The sequence below is a fragment of the Trematomus bernacchii genome, unplaced genomic scaffold (assembly GCF_902827165.1).
Source record: "Trematomus bernacchii unplaced genomic scaffold, fTreBer1.1, whole genome shotgun sequence".
NCBI lineage: Eukaryota > Metazoa > Chordata > Actinopteri > Perciformes > Nototheniidae > Trematomus > Trematomus bernacchii.
In genome coordinates, this window is record NW_022988066.1 from 6,639,893 (window position 1) to 6,654,185 (window position 14,293).

The 14,293-nt window shown below is 40.6% G+C and overlaps 1 protein-coding gene across 1 annotated transcript; it reads left to right on the forward strand.

Moving 5' to 3' along the window:
- The first annotated feature begins 93 nt into the window (after window positions 1–93).
- haspin (histone H3 associated protein kinase) lies at window positions 94–14,202 on the forward strand. Its single transcript, XM_034120459.1, has 15 exons — window positions 94–594; window positions 3,606–3,743; window positions 3,972–4,109; window positions 4,565–6,410; window positions 6,773–6,917; window positions 7,808–7,947; window positions 8,074–8,262; window positions 10,552–10,637; window positions 10,723–10,785; window positions 10,873–10,964; window positions 11,301–11,380; window positions 11,968–12,056; window positions 12,624–12,766; window positions 12,854–12,956; window positions 13,562–14,202. The coding sequence occupies exons 1-15, from the start codon at window positions 434–436 to the stop codon at window positions 13,761–13,763; spliced, it is 3,615 nt and encodes a 1,204-aa protein (XP_033976350.1). The 5' UTR covers window positions 94–433; the 3' UTR covers window positions 13,764–14,202.
- The last annotated feature ends 91 nt before the right edge of the window (window positions 14,203–14,293 follow it).

Sequence of the window (14,293 nt, forward strand, 5' to 3'; positions counted from 1 at the left end):
GTTTATGGTTTATATATATATCTATGGTTGTAACTACTCCAATTCGCCAGGTGGCGCTCTGATGACATCATCACCGACTGTTGACCAATCATCGGTGACTGGCAGTTTGAATAAGAAGCGGGTCCATCAGAAGATACATTGATACATTCGGGATAATAATGAACGACATACAAAAATAGACAATAGCTACCAATCATGGAGACGGGTAGAAACATCTGACTTTATGTATTTTCTATAAGTTTCATCGATCACTGTTGATAAATTGTATCTGGGCCTTGATAGAATAAGCACAGTTAAACAAAAGGTCGAGCTATCTGGCTACAGTTAACGGTGGGTCGGCAACGACTAGTGCATTTGAAAAATACAGTCTATGATTTGAACACTCCTTTGCCCGTTAATATCACTTAAGTTTCGTTAATATCTATAATCGTAAATGAATCCAACAAAGCCGGTTTTTATGAAGACATACGGTAAGGAGAGGCGAATGAAGTCCGCCTGGATCTTACCGGATAACCGAAAGAGGGACTTCGACAGCACACGCTCAACAGACGGGGACAGCTTCGTCGCTGAACCCTCAAAACCTCCGAGGAACAGGTGACGTTATGTTCATGTCGACGATCTAATGGAGAAACTTTATTCAGTTAAATACTCAGAGGTGGGAGAAGTACTCAGATCTTGTACTTGAGTACAGAGTGTAGGAAATTAGAATACTCTGTTACCAGAGTGTAGGAATGCTAAGTCCTGCATTCCAAAGGTTACTCAACTAACATTTCAAAATGTATTAGCATAACAATATGCTTAAAGTACCAAAAGTACTCATTATGCAGATCGGCCCATATTAGAATGATATATATTTTATGTCTTGATTATAATTACTGATGGATTAAAGTGCCATTAAGCTGGTAAAGGTGCAGCTAGTTGTAATGACTATACCGCAGGGTAGCTTGTGAATTTATTCCAGGTGTAACTAAAGTCTGATTTTAAGGGTTGATTATATTTCATATTATTAATCCAAATCTGTAATGTAACTAAAGGTACAACATACATGTAGTGGAGTACAATTACATGATTTACCTCTGAATTGTAGTGGAGTACAATTACAAAGTAGCATAACATTTTAATGCTCAACTAAAGTACAAGTATCTTCAAATTGTACTTAAGTACAGTAATTGAGTACATCTACTTAGTTACTTCCCACCTCTGTGAATACTGTTATTCTTTAATGACTAACACTAGCATGACCAATATATCATAATGGTTGATTACTTTGCTTATCACACATGGCAAATAGTCAGTCAGCTTATAAATCAAACAAAACTATAGTACACACATTACACTAAGTGACAGTCCAGACATAAGCTTGCCCATCATAGAGTATTGACAAGTACTTAAAAATGTGCAGCTCAGTCACTTACTTACAACATTTAAGTAATCCTTTTTTTAAATGTTTATCTGATATCTGAGTAGTATGTTAGTAGACACGAAGAAACACACATGGCATATTTCATTTTGTAGAAACAAGTTGGCTACTGAAATACACAAGGCTCATACTCATGGGCTATTGCAGGGGTACTCAAACTTTTTTGTTAAAGGTCCACTTGTGAATTTTATACAAGGTCAATGGTCCGGATCAATGCCAGTAACAGCCACAACGCGTCAGACACAAGAAAATATACATTAAAGGGGACCTATCATGCAAAATGCACTTTGTGATGTCTTTTATACATAAATATGTGTCCCCGGTGCGTCAGGGAACTCACACAGCGTCAGAAAATAAAACCCTCTCTCTTTTCCTCCGTACCCAAATCTTTTAAAAACGGAGGTACAACGAGCGGATACAGATTTGCTGCTGATCTGACGTCAAATCGGCAGCGGACCCACAGAAAATTGCTATCAGAAACAATGCCCGACGTGTTTTGGACGTAATCTCGTCTTTGTTTACATTAGCAAGCCTCGCTAACACTCAGAGCTAACCTGTACTGTAGAGCACATGTGTTTTAAAAAGCAGGAAATAAAAAAAGGAACTCGCCTTGTGATAAACCCGCAAGAGAAAAAGCATTTGAGCTCCATACCGTTTCAGAAATAATCTTTGATTTTTTTTTCTCAAGCTAAGGACCCAAAATCCGTGTTTCTCTAATACCCCTTTCACACCAACGGTGTTTCAGGGCCGGTTCGGTGCTGGTGCTTGAAAAGCACCGGGTTTTCCTGTTCACACCGCAGCGGAGCAGCGTCATAGCTCCGGAATCCGGTTCGTTTCGAGCACCAAAAAGTTGTCCGTCTAGAAGCAAGAACCGCATACGTCACGCTTACGTCGGAGGGGGGCGAGATTAACCTGAGCTAACACTTAAGGCGAGTACGGCAAATAAAAGTTGTAACAAGCAGTAGTGCTGAGCAAAGTGACTAGAACGCAACCACACACTTGTTAAAAAAACACACTTTATAAAGTCAGGCAACACTAACCAGGCTTCGTGTGATTCTGTTTATTTGTACCTTACTTTGACCATCCGTTCGCTGTTATTGATCATTGTGGAGAGCAGGCAGACGTTTTGTTTGTTATTATAGCAGCTATCGGATAGAATCAATACATGGGCTGCACAGGTTGTCATGTCCGACTATCACAAGTAGAATCATAATGAAAAATACGTCGGTAAAAAGTGCCTGTAGAAAACTGCTTAGCAAGTAGTCAGTTTAGCTTCGGTTGCTATGCTAACATCACCCATGTTATACCAGAGAAACTTTCATAACAGCGTTGTGATGCCAAACAGCGTCAATTCAGACTGACACCAAACAGCGTCAATTCAGACTGACACACATTCACTTAAGGGGAACTGGGGATATGTATCAGCTGCTTGTGTGACAGTCAGACAGTGAATACTTTAGAGCCGTGTGAGCTAACCCGGAGCTAACGGGAGAATACACTCGTGGAAGAGCAGCCGGCCAGCACTGCAGCGGTCGGTAAATGCCGCTGAAACACATTAATAAACAATGAACCACGGCACTCTGGAGAAAAGTATAAGGTTGGAGAAGTCGTTATTTAATTTAATCTGGCTTCGTATGATTAAAAGCAACGCAGTCCCCGGCCCGTTGTTGTTGTGAGGTGAGCTCCGGCGTTGGGGAGAAACTCAGCGACGTAAACTGTGACGTCATGACGCAGCAGCGGCAGCACCAGTCGGGCTCTGAGCGGTGTGAAAAGAGCTGGCGCTAAACCGAAGAACCGGTTCTGAACCAGAAAAGCTCTAGCACGGAGCTTGAACCGGAGTTGCGTTGGTGTGAAAGGGGCATAACAGGGCTTCAAAAGAGGGGTTTGAGCAGTATGAGGCATGGCTACAATGGGTGAACTGTTTGGTATTTTAAGCAAAAAACTTCACAGACATGTTTTGTATAGGTATGGCCCTACAATATATTTTTCCAATATAGCATAATAGGTCCACTTTAATTTACATCAGAATCAGAAATTATTATTATTATTTTTTTTTTTTTTTTTTTTTTTTTTTTATAATGGGACACAGGGTTCGGTCCAGATTGATTTGCAGTTCGGTCCGGAGCTTGAGAAGCCCTGGGCTATTGTTTCAACTAACATGTTCATCTGTTTTTTCTTGTCATAGAGAGAAGAAGACTAGTGTTGCTGTTCGTAGAGAGCGGACTTGTGCAAAAAAAACAACTAAGAAATGTCTGACTGAGAGGAGCTTTAATGAGGAGAATATCCCGTGTCCTCAGCGTTCTCAGAAGAGCAAGACAACCAGGTGTGTGGAGAAAAAAAAACTAGTCTTGCAATGCAGTAATATTAATATTTTACATTAATATACATTTATGATAAGTTAACTGTAAAGAAATATTTGTTAATTCAACATATTATCCTTGAGTTTCTTTGCATCGTTTGATCGTCTTATTGTTTTTTTTCAATGACATGCTTTCTTTTGCTCCTCATCCTCCCTTGCTCATTGGTTGGTTTTAATCTTTTTTGTTGTCAGTGGGAGAGCAGTCCGTATTGCCAAGACAAAAGCCCTGTTGTTATTATGTCTGGAAGACACCAGCAATGATGAAGAAGAGAACATCAGCACACCCTCTTCTCCGTGTCCTCGGCCCGCTCAACAGGTCAAGAAAACCAGGTCTGTACAAACAAGGATTTTCTGCATGATCAGAGCTTCTGGTTCTTTTTTTTATGTTACTAGAGCAGTTTCTGCGAGAAGACTTTAGACATTGCCTTCCATTTAAGTACATTGATCTAAGTGTCTGCTAACTAATGCTCGTACTTGCTGTTTTCAGTTTGAATGAGCGCTTGGTGTCCCAAGTATTTCCTTTTTTTTTCAATGATATCAATATCAATACATTTGCAACATGTTCATTTGCCCATATAAATACATGTATGTCACGTCAATTACATAAAAACATATTCAATATTATAACACATTATTATGTAACTCTCAGCTCAAGGTTTTTTTTAAAAACAATATCTCATTACACACTCAGACCCTTAACAAAAACATTCAGCCCACTGTCTCCATGTCAAGCAAATCTGGGTATAAATGTTCCAGTAAAACTTTTTCTTTCTTCTTTTTTTTAGTGGTAATCTTCCTTCTGTGAGCCGCTTTGTAACCCGCCGTGAAACCCGCTGCAGATGTGCCCCTGCCACCACACCCAAAAAACCTGAAGCAACTTTCACTAATATACTCAACTCTTCAAAGGAGTTTACTACTCCTGGTAGGATTTTCCGGCCTGCTAGGAGGAGGGTCCTTCCGTCATTTGCGGAGAACTCTGTGAATGTTGCAGCGCCTGCCAGCTTTTCCCCCAACCCGTTCCAGGAGGTATCCCTGAATGAGTCAACGGAGCACAGCCTCGCAGCCTGCCCCAGGAAACCCATCTTCTGCTCCACACCCTCAGCAGGATCCTTCATCAAACGGCCACACCGTGAACCCCTGTCAGTCACCGATCAATCTTCCACCCTTCCATTCCTTTCAGTTAGTGGTGTAGGTGTCACATTCCAAGAAGACTTGGCTTCACCAGGGCGGCCCTTCTCCCCACCATGTTCTTCACCATCCCTTGGGCTTCATTTGGAGGAGAAGCCAAAGTCAAGTCTATGTGAACAAAAAGCAGACCTGGATCACCATGAAGAACTTTCTGATGATTTGCTTGTGGAGAGCAAAGGAAGCAGCTGTGGTGAGGGAGCCAAAAAGCCCAGTGAAGACATAAAGAAAAAAGATTTTGGGGAATTACCAAGTCTAATTCAGCTTTCTACCGATGACGGCAATCAATTTGTATCAGCAGCAGAAGGGTTAGAGTTTATGATCGATGCTCTGAAGGAGCAATGTTTGACAGAGCGCTGCACCGTGTACTTGGAAAGATTTGGCAACCTCACTATTTCTCTGCTATGCGGTAAAACAACCTTCTCATCCGGTTTGGCAGATACAAGCATAGCCCACAGTCTCCTAACAAGTGAACATCCATCATCCGTGGATGGCTGTCAACCTGTGGACCCCTCACAGTCTTTAGTACCATCATTTCATCTCTTAGTATCTGCATCTTCAGGAACTGACAGTCAAAGCTCTATCAGTTCTCCATCAGCTGAGCTCTCATCCACTCAGACATCCATGGAGAAGCTTGCGTCAGTTCTAGAAGTTGAGTCGACCCACGACAACAACAGCAGTGTTGAGTTTATCATGGAAACACAATTACCAGCCAACCACATAAAGGATGAATGTGTTAATAAGAAAGTCACAGTTTCAGTCAGAAGGTCAGATGCAAACAAGTCTGGAAATGACAAAACATTTGACATTAAGGACCCAGAAGGTTCAGGAGAAATCCCTGAGGGAGGGGTGGCGTCTGTTAGACATTCAATAAACAACAGCGGCCCAGTAGATCAGACACATTCTAATGACAGAGAAGCAGAAGAAAAAGCAGCACTGATCGTAACAGTCCTTAAGGAGCGATGTCTTAGCGGCAATGTCAAGGTAAAGAGATGGACTAGATCACAACTAAGAGAATGTCTGCAGCTCAAAGACACAATGCATAAATCACCCACAGTTGTGGCAGACTTGAACAGTGATGACCAGCCACAGAATGCGGGGTCTGAAAGTGACACTAAACATTGTAATAAAGACATTTCTGCCTGGAAAGCCAATGTAAAAAAGAGGGGAACATTGTGCTCAACTAGCTCTCAGGACAAGATCTTAAAGAATGTCCCCAAAGGAAAAATGATGTCTCTGGCTCCTAAAGAAAAGAAAAGGAAGAGCATGGACCGACCTGGGACGACAAGGAAGGCATGTGTCAGCGGTCTGAGTGTGAGTCGCTGGAAGAACAAAGGCGGCTCCAGCAAACAGAAGGTCAGAGGCAGCACTGCACAGGCGTCTGGAAACACAACGGTGGACTGCAGCTTCAACGAGCTGATGTCCACACAACACAAAAAATCAGGGGTGAGAATAACACACAAACACAGCACTGTACTGCAGAAACATTAGGTTGACTCTATGCTTTTTACTTAGGAGTCATTTCATTTAGCGGCACACAAAGACTTTCAGAAGCACAGTGAGAAATGTTCAATTTATAGCCTATTGTACCTATACTTGTTGCGCTGTTGTTCAACTTTCTAAAACCTGACATCGTGTACATCATCACAGAAAAAAACTTGGATTTTTGTTTATAATGTGTAATTTTTTGTTTTGACTACAACCCACCCAACAATTAATAAATATGTATTATTAGGAAGGTTTTCAAAAATGTAGACAGGTGGAGCTGTGGCGTCATTGACAAACTGTGATATCTATCCTGTGTGTAGGAGCCGTCTGGAAACAACATGAATTTCTTCACCCCGGTGAGAGAGGCAAAGCTTAACCTCTCGTATCTGTTGGCTGACCTAACACCCAACACACACACCTGGAGCCGACTCAAAGCTGCCCTCTCTGTTCATCGCAAGGGCATGGGTATGACACACACACCTTAAAGTTATTTTTGTCCCTCGATTGCTCTGTTCTATTTCATTTCCTTTAATCGTTTATTTGAACAGGGACAGTGCACATTAATGAACACTTTAAACAAATAATGTGTCGAGTGTAAATATGCCGGATTTTAGCTTTGAGCTAATTTCCATCCGTAGTCCCTCACATACAACATTTAAGAACATGACATTTATATACATAGCAAAAATAAATACTTGATATGCAAAAAGAGCATGAGCAGCATACACAAGTATTTACCACATGGCAGTACAATGTAGCAGCTACGACATATAAAGTGCAAGAGAAGATACAAGAGCTACATAAAGTGCAAGAGGAGATACCCCTGTGTTAAAGTGCATTTCTATTGACATAAAAATGTAATTTAAAGCGGCCAGACACTAATGAGAGGAGGCAGAATTAATGAAAGGGTAAGATCATACATGTTGGGCTTTTGATTCATCTTGATTAATGGCATTTTCAAGCTTTTTCTGGATTACTTAAAAGTTTCCACTACGATTTTTCGAAGGTCAGAGTCAGCTGAGCAAAGATGCACAGATGTTTTCAACGAGCCAGACTAGGTCAATATGCTCACTAAATATATGAATCACTTACTGCAATAAGATACAGTAGGCCATGCTTTACAACAATACAACTTGATTAGGTATTTTGACTCATGCCTAGTTTGCATCTGATCAATATTTAGTGTGCACACTTCAACATGTTCCAACTTAAAAAAAGAAAAGCAAGGATCCTCCTGAAAGTATGAGTAGTCTGCTTTCTCTGTGTGAATTTATAAATACAGTTTGTTAAATTTCCCATTTTCCAGTGTCTTTTTTAATTTCCCTTGCCTTTTCTTCCTCCTTCCCTCTACTCAGTAAAACATACTCTGGGCAGTTTACGCCTTTCGGAATCAAGTGTGGGCGCTGCAGATTTAAGCAAGGACCTCTTTGCTACTCCCTTTCGAACACCGTTTCCCAAACACCTCCGGTCACAGCTGCAGAGCTGCGATTCTCCGGTACAGTACACATCTCCAGCCTTGAAAGAGTTATGATTTTCTATTTTGCACTGCTTACTTTCTACATGCTTGTTGTTTGACTGATAGGAAATGTTTGACACGTCCTCCTTCCTGTTCATTTCCCAGCTTGTGTGTGAGGATGCTGATCTGTCAGATGCAGAGAAGGTGTATGCTGAGTGTGACCAGCCCCGCGCTCTGCCCTGGGAGGAGTGTATACTCCCTCAACGTATGAAACAGTGTGTGAAGATAGGAGAGGGGACCTTCGGGGAGGTCTTCTCCACCACCAACGCCTTAGGGGACAAAGTTGCACTCAAAGTACGTGTGTTTTTGTGTTATACGATGTGTTGTTTAAACGGGACCTATCATGCAAAATGCACTTTTGTACGTCTTTTATACATGAATATGTGTCCCCGGTGTTCCAGGGAACTCACCAAGTGTCAGAAAACACGACCCTCTCTATTTTCCTCCATACCCAAATCTCTAAAAAAGGGGCTGCAACGGATCTGATAAAAACTGATCCAGATTTGAACACTGTCCTGACGTCAGGACGGTGGCGCTACGGCTATTGGGCCAACTCCACCAATCAGGAGGAGACAGCCACGGCCATTGCCGTTCGAAAGCGCTGGAGACGCTGTAGTACATATGCCAGGCCTGTAAGTGGCGCTGTAGTCTGCCTCAAAAGCAACAAAGAAGACTTGGTTACCATGGTTACCCTTCTGTTTATTCTCCGCTGTGGCTTTCTTTCTCCCTCCCCGAGGCAAGCGTTTGCTCCCGCTGCAATGCAATCCCTCCCCGTCGAGGCAAGCACTGTAATTCTCTCCGGTTAGTCCACCAGCAGATGACAAACACCCACCTCTCCGCCTCTTCCAAGGAACGAGGAAACCGTGCGGCAGAGTTTCAGTTTGTTTCGCCGGTCAAGATGTCCGTTAAAGTTGAAATCTTCCGGACAAAATTAGAAAAGTGCCGGTCAAAGGTCTTCTTTGTTATTTATTGAGCTTTAAAACAAATCAATAACGACTCTATATAATAAAACACGAGGACGGAGATCTCTTTTTCTCCCCCTCTTCTGACAGCCCAGCAGCTGATCAGATCACGTCTCTCCTCTCCTGCAGGGGGGCGTGGTCAGCAGAATCAGACCCGTAGACAGCAAACAGCACATAGAGCGAAATGAGGCATGGCTAAAATGCATGATCTGTTTGGTATTTTGAAAACAGAAACGTATAAATATACCTTATATAGGTATGGCCCAACAATATATCATTTAAATATAGCATGATAGGTTTCCTTTAAGATCTAACAATGTGATAAAACACATGAAATCTTTAGTAGGCAGTATGTTTAAAGAAGGGGACTTCCCCATTGGTCAGAAATACTAATGACATCATATTTTAAAATCAAGGTTCACTAACCAGCTTTTTCTATACCGTATTTCATAGCTGTCATCGGTGAATAAAAACTTGCTCACTTTTTTTAACACAAACTAAATAGGGACTTTTGGTCACCAGATAACAAGCACTTGAAGTTAACATAGTGACATTGTCATTTGCTTAAGAAGGCTGTGGAAAAAGGTTAAAAGCTCCAAAGGGGAATATGCCATTGAGTGTACCTTGAGTTTAAAATATTTGATTGCATATTTGGTTACTTTGTGGCATCCTCTGTGTCAACTCGCGGCACAGCACATGTCTTGTGAATTCTCCGGCCGAAGCTCCAAATAAACCGTCAGTGTTTGCCATCAAAGTCCCTGCTCTCCTCGTGTCTCCCTGAGTTTCGTCTCCATTGCTTCAGAAGTTTCCATCACACATACTATTATTACTTATGTTATATTTAAAGGTCCCCTATTATACTGTTTTTCATCAATATCTTTTAAATATCTGTTGTAATTTATTGTGATTTATAGAAATGTGTTTTTATGTGATTATAGTTATTACATGTACAGCACTTTGGCCCGACCAAAAATCGCTTTTAAATGTGCTTTATAAATAAACCTTGATTTGATTTGAATATATTATAGGTCTCGGATATATAAAAACATGTCTCTGAAGTGTTTGGCTCCAAATACCAAACAGATCATGCATTGTAGCATCCCATAACCCCTTCTGTTTCAGCCCTGTTTCAAAAGTGTCTGTTACTTTAGATGAAAATAAGGTGCCACTCCCCACGCCCCTCTGTGAGATATTTGGTTAAAAAGAACACAATGGTGCTCGAGGAGGAGATTCAGGTGATAAGGTGGGGGGTGTTACCTTGGTTGGTGATTGGCTAATGGTTACACAAGCCAAAAAATCGTTATGACATCATAAAGTGGCCAAAATCTGATCAGCTCATTTTCAGTTTTTATATAAATGGATCAGGACAAAAAGTGAGAGAATCTTTTTTCCTGAAACTTTCCGAATCTCTTTACACAGAGGGGACACATGTTTATGTTTAAAAGACATGAAAAAGTGGATTTTGCATAATAGGTGACCTTTAAAAAACAAAACATGCTCGATGCAATTTGCTTTAATTAAGAAACCCCATAGTGAAAAATATAATACATATTCAATGAAATATACAGTATGTGTGTTTGTGGGGGTATTCTGAAGTAAACAGTGGCTCTTGTCTTGACAGATCATTCCAGTAGAGGGCAGTGAGAAGGTAAATAGAGAGGACCAGAAGACATACGGAGAGATTCTCCATGAGATTATTATCTCAAAGTAAGTGGTACATGACACTGCCCATCACATTACTCCATTTGCCGTGATTCAGCTGAACAGCATTGTGTGCTTTTTTTTTTTTAAGGGATCTGAGCAGCCTAAAAGACAAGCAGCAGAACAAAACTCACGGATTTATCGGACTCAACGAGTAAGCAACTCTCTGGTCTTAGTCTTTTTGACCGTTAGCGTCTCAGTAGGTTTCAGTGGTGATGTGACCCAATTTGTTCTCTTTCAGTCTCCACTGCGTTCAAGGCTGCTACCCTCCAGATTTCATGAATGCTTGGGACACCTTCGACGAGAATAAAGGCTCTGAGAACGACAGACCAGGTCAGTGAGAACAAAGCCTGTTACCATTTTTCAACATGTCTGTAAGGTTGGGAGATAGAAGTTGAATGCTTTTTTTTTTTTGTACAAGATCTGCCTTTAAAGGAATACTTGACCCCAAAAAGACAATTTCTTTATCATTTACTCACCCTGTGTTACATTGAATTCTTTAAGAAAACGTTTTTTTTGCGTGCTTCTTCAGTAAACAAAGAATAATAAAAACAGAGATATATTTTTGTGTTAAATATTCCTTTTAAGGGGATAAAAAGCTATGTGCTTTAGGCCAGGCTACCTGTTTGTTTCCCTCATTGAGTCTCTGTTGTTTTTCTCCATGCTCAGATTTCTTTGAAAAGGATCAGTTATTCATCATCTTTGAGTTTGAGTTTGGAGGCACCGACCTGGAGAACAGCAATGGAATGGTAATCACACCACGTCATAATGAAGACTGCTTATTACCTCCCATCTGTGCAGGGCCCTGTTCTGCAGTGATGTTCAGCATTTATCAATGATGTCAGTGACGGCTCAAAGCATCTCATTCACTCTGAAAATGCTGAAGCTAGCAAACTTAGACAGTTGTTTTACAAATCCAAGTGCCATTTTGTTTCATCTTCCCTGGAATTATTTTTGAAGTATTGCCGTTGAGTCTGTCTGCTCGTTAATTACAGAACTTCACATAACTTTAACTTCAGCATAACCCACTACACTCTTCTGTCATCACTCGAGATAGAGCTCATAATACTTGCACAGATGCTGTAAAGATGTGCTTAAAAAATAAGGAAAAGACTGCACAGTACTCCCTTGAATTGAGTTTTTACACCATGATGTCAGTCTACTATGTGCTGGAGATAATGCTGAAAGATTAAAAAGAAGCTGAGCATGTAAACGACATGTGTGGCAGTTGATTAATTTGGGTGGAAAATGTTTAACTATTTTCCTATAAATGGTTTAGTTGTGGTGTTGAAGTAAACGCGCTTTCCCTAATTCGGGCCTTTCTTATGTCGTCAAGCTGTCGTCTTTGTGCGTGGCAAAGGGCATCCTTCATCAGGTGACCGCTGCCTTGGCTGTGGCTGAGCAGGAGCTACACTTTGAACACAGGTACAGTACACGCACACACAAACAAATCACAAATCATAGTATCTGTGATAGTCTGCATGAATCAAGCCGAGCAGGACAAGACACTGGATATAAAGATAAAAATATAAATGTATATTTAAAAATTTAAAATATCGATCACAGAAAAAAAAGAAGAAGCATATTGTCAATGTACTTAACAAAAACAACATATATTTATTTTATTTGAGGAGCTTAAAGGTTAACTGAATATTTTCGACTGATGATTAATAAATGTTCTGCTGTAGTTGCCATAAAGACACTGCGCATGATGGACTTATGGACTTTTGTTTTTTTATAGATATATAAAGCAATTAAACAAAACTGATAAGACTCCAATGAGCAGCACAATGAATTCCTGAAAACGTGTGTTTAGCTGTACATAGTAGGTTCTTAATCTGCTTAACTTCACATCAGATGGGAAATGTGGCACACATTGTGTTTTTAAGCCGCCGCAGTGACGCAGTTGGGTGTGTATGTGGTGTCAGTGTGATCGATGGTGTGTTGGTGTCCTGTTACAGCAACTTTACCCCCCTGTGCTCCTCACTGCAGGGACCTCCACTGGGGCAACGTGCTGGTCCAAATAACCAAGGAGAAGAGCGGGAGCTTCCTGCTGAACGGAGCAGCCCACTCTCTGGAAACCAAAGGGGTGTTGGTCCGCATCATTGACTACTCTCTCTCCAGACTAGAAATCGGTCAGTATTTTATTCCCTCCTTCTTGCACAAAATGTTTATCTAAAAACACGATGAGTAATAAGAGGCATATGTTTTGTTCCCTCCAGATGGTCTGACGGTCTCCTGCGATATCTCGAACGATGAGGAACTCTTCATGGGCCAGGGAGATTACCAGTTTGAGATCTACAGACTAATGAGACAGGAGAATGGGTCAGTGTTTGAATGTGTCCTTGCTAAACTCAGAAACACCAGTGTGACATGTAACTGGAGTTTCTATGTGCTGTAAAGAGTCATCTTACTATATACTGTACATACGCATACATGTATTAAGAAAGGATAAGGATAACAGAGCAAGCATTGGATTTCTTATTGATTTGACTTTGTCGTCCAAAAATAGAACTCGTGGATTACTTCAGAAGTTTGACCACTGAGAACTTTACTGTTAAAGACTCTTAATGAGGTGGATTTCAACAAACATCGATCATTTGTATGAGAGGATATGAGTTCTCTATGAGCCATCCAGTCTGATATTTATTTGGTTGTCCATTGTGGAATGGTTTGACATTTGACAAAAATGCTTACTGTCTCTGCATGGATAACAAGAACTACCTCTTTCGTATTTATTTGTTTACTTGAAGCTGATTTAATAGACACTGGAAACAGCTGGTCTGTTTAAACACATATCCATCTACCAGACTCATGTTCTGAATTTGTCATTTTGATTTCATCCATCTTGTGGATGATTGGGTTTATTTGAGTGTTTAACACCTCAGCGTTGTTGTGTCACTGATTTGTTTGTACTCTATTTGTCTCAGAAACAACTGGAGTAACTACCACCCCCACTCCAACGTGCTGTGGCTGCACTACCTGTGCTCCAAGCTGCTCTCCATGAAGTACCAGAGCATGAGAGGGAGGGGGGTCAAGGGAATGCGAGAGCAGCTCACTCGTTTCTATGACAACGTCCTCCAGTACAGCTCTGCGATGGAGGTGCTGCAAAAGTGCCCCATGTTACAGTAGTACGTGAGCACTGAACACAGTACTTTTTTTTTTACTATGAGAGGTATGAGTTCCATAAATACATTTGTGTCGTTTCTTTCAGATATGGAAAGTTAAGACCGTTGTTTCTGTTCTTGTAGCACAATCTAATGTAAAATGTTTCAGAATTTTACTAAGGTTATTAAAGTAACCGTTTGAAAAAAGTATTCTTGTGTCTTTAATTGAATTTTAAAGTGTAATAATGCCTGTTCTTCCACTGATGTATTTTTCTTTTAATAGCTGATAGCTAATAGTTCATTTTGTTACTGTATTCGTCCATAATACATACTGTATATATGCAGATCAAAATATTCTTAATCAATAAATTGTATCTGATTGTTAAAACCATCTAAAAGTTGTATGTGATCACAATTTGTGCAATAAAAAATAATGATGTTTTATTATTAATAAACTAACCATTAATCCACCAGGAAAACTGAATGCCCTCTTATCCAGTGAAACACACACAGATTTAGACACTTTAGTGAACATTATTTGAGAGAAATAGGCCT